Genomic DNA, 6,000 nt, shown 5'->3' on the forward strand with positions numbered 1-6,000 from the left:
CACATACAGCACATCTCAATTCAGGCTAGCCATATTTCAAGTCTCAGTGGCTATAAGTGGATACCACACTGGACAGCACAGAGTTAGAATCTAATGGTCACAGGAAATTAAATTTAAATCGAACCTGTAGACATTTTTGAATAAATAGCAGCAGTATGACTGGGTAATCAATAAAAGACTTTTGGGCTGGCCGAGTGGTGCATTGGTTAAGAGCTGGCTTGGGAATGCCAGCTCTGAGCAGCAGGGCCCTGGTTTGGATCCCACATGAGGGCCAGTGACGCTGCACCCTCTACAGCTAAGACAGTGAACAACAGCTCGACCTGGAGCTGGGCTGCCATGAGGCGACGGCGTAGGCTGCAGCACCTGTGGCAGTGGGTTGCCATGGGCTACCGTGTGTAGCCAGCAGCCAGCGTCAGCGGCCAGCAGCCGCAGTGAGTGGCCGTCCAGAAGCCGGCGACCGATCTGCCTCACCCGGGAAGAGCACAATGATCACAATACCAACATGGGCCAGTGAAGTGACATCCTCCACAACTAGACTGAAGAACAAAAGGACAGCAACTTGTCTGTTCCCCTTCCCCGATTCCCCAACGCTGTTCCCCTTTCCCAATTCCCCAATAAAATCTTTTAAACAAATAAATAAAAGACTTTCAAGCATAAAAATATTATGCTAGGGTAAAGTTCTGTGGGAGAAGTAGAATGAAAATATGACTTCAAGGAAAAATATGAATGATATAAAATTTCCTACTTTTATAGAAGCACTTGTTCACGTGATTTTTAAATTGATGATAGTGGGAATCAAATATCTATGCCATTTAGGTTCCCTTGGATCCATTTAAATGGGTGATGTATTCATAAAACACTAGATATTATATACGTCACAATTCATACTTTAACTGAAAAATTTTAGATGTTAACTTAAAATGTGAAGGGTTGTATATAATTTTCAAACTTCAAAATGATTTTGGGCATATGTAAGCAAAAATATTTGAAGAAAATATTGTCCTAGTTGGAGCCAAGCAAAATAGAGCAGGAGTTATGGGAATAAAGGAAACAGAGATGGTGGAGAGCATAAAGTGAAATAACAATGAGCCACATAAACATACACATCATGGAAGTATATGAAGTATGAAAAGTCCAGATGCATTGTGATGGCCACGGAATGTTGACTGAGAAAACTGGACAGAGAATAATCACAGGTAAGTGCACACTGGAGAGAAGAGCCAGGCTGAAGTGGGAAAGGACAGAGAAAAGGGGGCCTTCTTAGCCTGGTGATAAGGCTGGGGACAGGCCACCCACCCGTGTATGAACTGGAGTTTCAAGCTGTCCTCGGGAGCCTTTTCTCGTTTGAGGAAGGGCACTGCATGGTTTTTCTCTTTACTTTGTTGCTTTAGCTGAGGTAGATCTTCTTTGTAAACCTTGAAGCACAACAAATACATTTAGTTGAAACTCTTTTCTTCAGGTTTCAAAAACATTAATATCTTGACATTCTCAGGAAATCTTTAATTGCAGGAAATCGCGTTTTTGAGAACATGAGGCTAAAAATGGTCACAAGAGACAAAGAATGTCACTAATAATGATAAAGGGTCAATCCTACAAGAAGATAAAACAATTGTAAATATTTATGCACCCAATATCAGAGTACCTAAATACATAAAGCACATACTAACAGAACTAAAAGGAGAAAGAAACATTAATACAATAATAGTTGGGGCTGTAATACCCCGCTCTCAACAATGGATAGCTCATCCAGAGAATCAATAAGGAAACAGGAGATTTGAACAACACCATAGATCAAATGACCTAAAAGAAATGTATAGAACATTCCATACAACAGCAGTGGAATATACATTCTTCTCAAGTGCATCTGAAATATTTTCCAGGATAGATCATATGTTAGGGAACAAAACAAGTCTCAACAAATTCACAAAGATATAAATTATATCAAGTATCATGTCCGACCACCATGGTATTAAACTATTAATCAATAACAGGAGGAAAGCTGGAAAATGTACAAATATGTAGAAATTAAACAACACACTTCTGAACAACCAATGGGTCAAAGAAGAAATCAAAAGGGAAATAAAAAAAATATTTTGAGACAAATAAGAATGGAAACATAAAATATCAAAACTTATGGGATGCTGCAAAATCAGTCCAAAGAGGAAAAAAATTTGTAGCTATAAACGCACACATTAAAAAAAGGGAAAAGATCTCAAATAAACAACCTAACATTATATCTCAAGGAACTAGAAGAATAAGAACAAACTAAGCCCAAATTTAGTAGAAGGAAGGAAATAATAATTAGAGCATAAATAAATGAAATAGAGACTAGGAAAATCATAGAAAAAATAAACAAAACTAAGAGTTGGTTCTTGGAAAGATAAACAAAATTGAGAACATATGACATGAGATAAAATTTTACTTTCTTCTAATGAGCCAAACTGACATTGAGATTTAAAATAAATCTTTTTTTTCTTAATTTGCTATGTTTAAGTAATTTATATCCATAAGATATGATATTAATTTTCTAGGAAATAAAGAAATTATTAAAGTTATCAATGAAATATGAAGTATTGTGCTATAATTTCTTCTAAAGCAAGAAATTTCTTGATTCTGACATTTGCAAAATGTGTACCTCATGAATCATGGTTATCAGTCTTTGGAATTATTTTCCTTTCATGGCCTCATGCATCTGGACAGATCAGACTCTGAGCTACAGAGCAAAGCTTTTGGTCTAACCTAGAACCTAAAATGTACTGCTAAGAGAACATTTCCTACAATTTAATTTAAACGTACATAAAAATCAATCTTTTGTCTACCATGTATTTATGCCCTACTACCAAGAGATGTCAATTAACACATTGAAAGTAAAATACAATTTATTAATAATTTCTCACCTTTATAAAGGAAAGTTTCTATTTGATCAAGCTATATTACTAAAAAATCATGAAATATTATTATAACAAAATCTGTTTAGGATTTGTCCAAAATTCTTAAAAAAAACACAAAAGGTCATGTGATGCCTCATTACTGTTTTGTCTATTATAGATGCAATGAACGAAGCTTTTAAAATCTAAAGATAATTATTCATCTGAATTCATGATGCTTTTATCAGCTCATCAACTAATTTAGAGCAATTGACACTTCTATTGTTTATTTGAAGTCTCATAACCTCTGTGGTCCTCAAATTCCTATCTGTTGAAAAGAATAAAAATCCCTGATCAGGAAGAACTGAAGAATATTGTGAATGTAAATCAAATAATACAGGTGAAAGCTTTGGAGAGTAAGAAGTCAGGTAGAATTTACAAATCCTTGGCATGGATTTCAATAGTCATGTCTTTTCATTCTTTTACTGGCATCATTTTATTAAATAAAACTTTCCAACTAAAGAAAATTCCTCTTCTTTTCTTCCTAGATTTTATGTTCACTTTGTTTGAATTCTATTTCCCTTTGATATCAGGGTATAATATTGTTTAGTGTTTGCATATTTCCACATTAATAATATTTTTTCAAATCCTTAGCCTTAGTAGTTTTATTGTATAATACATTGTATCAATACACAAACTGATTTAGTCATGAAGTTGACCCAAGCCATCAGTTGACTTCCTTTTTACTGATAAAAATTTTGAAACACTGAATCAATGAATGATGATTATGGGCTGAGAAAATATACATCATCTGAAAAGCAGTAAATTTGGTGCTTTTGTAGAGGGAAAGTGAAGTAGTACATAGAATGTGTGCTTTGGAGAGAAGCCCAGATCCGCATTCTTACCCTAATATTGCAGACGATGTGTTTTTAGGCAAGTTACTTAACCTCTGAAGGTCATTGTGGGGTTGGATTTGGTGTATATAAAGCACAGGTTCTGGCCCCACAGAGACACTTGATACATGCATGGCAGCTGCCATAGGCCTGTATGACAGGCCTATATGGTAAATTTCCATGGACAACACTGACAGTTGCTTTGTCTGAAACCTGAAACCTTATTCACTCCATGTTCATGTAAAGAATCTGCTTCACATACCTTTGTCAAAGAAAGTAGAATTCCTACAGTTATCACCATAATAAGGTGATATGTGTCCAGATTCCCCTGAAGGGTTGCTTTATTTAATACTCACTGTTTAGTGCTACAATAAAATGTCTACTTGAAAAAAATTAGGACCCAATTTGGATGTAATTGCCCAGCTTTTCTACTAGAGGTGATTTCTGGCTAGAGAGATAATGTACATTGTATTTAGGCTTTTACTTTAATTAAATGGATAATAGTCTCCATAAGCTAAGAGAGAAATCAGGGTAACAGCCCACTTGCAAACTATCATGGCTCCAAGGCTACCTATTCTGTAAAGAAAATACATGGTTTAATACAAAATCAGGTAAGCTTACTTGAACATTTTTTTCTGCAAAAAATATTTTAAAATTTTAGGTGATAGAGAGGCAGAAAATCCCAGCTGTCATTCAGTTTCGAAACTTTGCTACTACCTTCCACTTAAAAAAATTTTTTTAAGATGAAAATCAGTATGGAGTTATCTCAAAAAAACTGGAGAATTGCTAGGGTATGACCCAGCAATTCCACTCTTAGGTATCTATCTAGAGAAACCCAAGATGCTAATTTGAAAAAATATATGCACACCGATGTTCATTGCAGCACTATTTATAATAGCCAAGACTTGGAAACAACAGAAATGCCCATTGGTAGACGGCTGGATTAGGAAACTGTGCTACATTTATTCAATGGAGTATTACTCAGCTATAAAGAAGAATGAAATCTTACCATTTGCAACGATATGAATGAACCTAGAGAACATTATGTTAAGTGAAATAGTCAGTCGGAGAAAGACAAACACCATATGATATCATTTATATGTGGAATCTAAAGAACTGAATAAATGAGCAAAGTAAACAGAAATAGTCTCAGAGACACAGAGGAAAAACTGATGGTGGCTAGATGGGAGCGGGGTGGGGATGAGGGAGAAGGGGAAGGGATTAGACAGCATAAATTGGTAACTACAATATTGCCACAGGGATATGAAAGACAGTTTGGGGAATATAATTAATAATGTTGTAAATATTTTGTAGGGTGTCAGACACATGTGTTGTTAGGAAAACCACTTCATGGATGGTATAGAGGCTTGACCACTGCACTGTACACCTGAAGCTGATGTTGAATAATATCGTATGCCAACTATAATTTAATATATTTGATTATATGTTATAGTGGAGTATAGTGTGGGGAGTGGAGTCAATGGAATTGTAATAGATACGTATGATATGGGGGGCAGTGGATGGGGGAGAGGGGTTGCCACTTTGTGAGGGGTGAAAAGTATAACCATTGCATTGTTTTGTACACCTGAAACTAATTTTTAAAATTATAAGTAAAAATAAAAACAGAAAAACAGGCAAAAAAATTTTTTTAAGGATATGACTGGGTGAATACCTTATTTTTAACCTTTATTTAAAGACAAGAAGTAGATAATTTTCCTTATTCTTGTCTTGATTCTCTTCTGCCTATGTACCACCCATTTACAGTCAATGTCCAAACGCAATGAGAAGGAGATTCTGAGTTATAAGGAATTTAAGAGGCTGACTGCTTACTGACCTGACGATCATAATTGATTTGAGTTTCTTGCTCAATATCAGAGTCCAGCTCCGGCACGTCAGATAAATCCGAATCAGATTCTTCACTGTAGGAATCAGTGCCACCTTCTGCAGAAACGCAACCCATAAGAAACAAGCAAAAATCCTGAGACTCTAAATAGATAAAAGTTTTACTTACAATATTGTCTTTCTCCTATCCTACCAAAGTTCATAAAAATAACTACACTATAGTTTTTATTTAATCTAAATTCTTAAAACATTTATAGTTTTCATCTTTTGGTTAAGTTCAGCACATCCCTCACCCCTTTTCAGGAGCATTAACAGACCAGAACAACTTAACCCCCACTTCTATTAATAGATCTTTGAGTTTTAAATCTTGCTTTGAAAAGGGCAAAAAAAAAAAAAAA

At 35.2% G+C, this 6,000-nt stretch overlaps 1 protein-coding gene across 8 annotated transcripts in view; it reads right to left on the reverse strand.

The window, feature by feature from the left end:
* The window catches only part of EML6 (EMAP like 6), a 282,005-nt gene that overhangs the window by 107,838 nt on the left and 168,167 nt on the right, over positions 1-6,000 (reverse strand). For all 8 annotated transcript variants that reach the window (XR_002126189.1, XR_002126190.1, XM_019662103.1 and 5 more), the window contains 2 exons: positions 5,595-5,701; positions 1,297-1,415 (listed from right to left, as the gene is read on the reverse strand). Coding sequence is in view for 6 of the 8 variants with exons in the window: in XM_019662103.1 (XP_019517648.1) it covers positions 1,297-1,415; positions 5,595-5,701 (226 nt within the window). In the remaining 2 variants the exon portion in view is untranslated. The remainder of the gene's footprint in view (positions 1-1,296; positions 1,416-5,594; positions 5,702-6,000) is intronic.

The sequence above is a fragment of the Hipposideros armiger genome, unplaced genomic scaffold, assembly GCF_001890085.2.
Source record: "Hipposideros armiger isolate ML-2016 unplaced genomic scaffold, ASM189008v1 scaffold_366, whole genome shotgun sequence".
NCBI classification, from domain to species: Eukaryota; Metazoa; Chordata; class Mammalia; order Chiroptera; family Hipposideridae; genus Hipposideros; species Hipposideros armiger.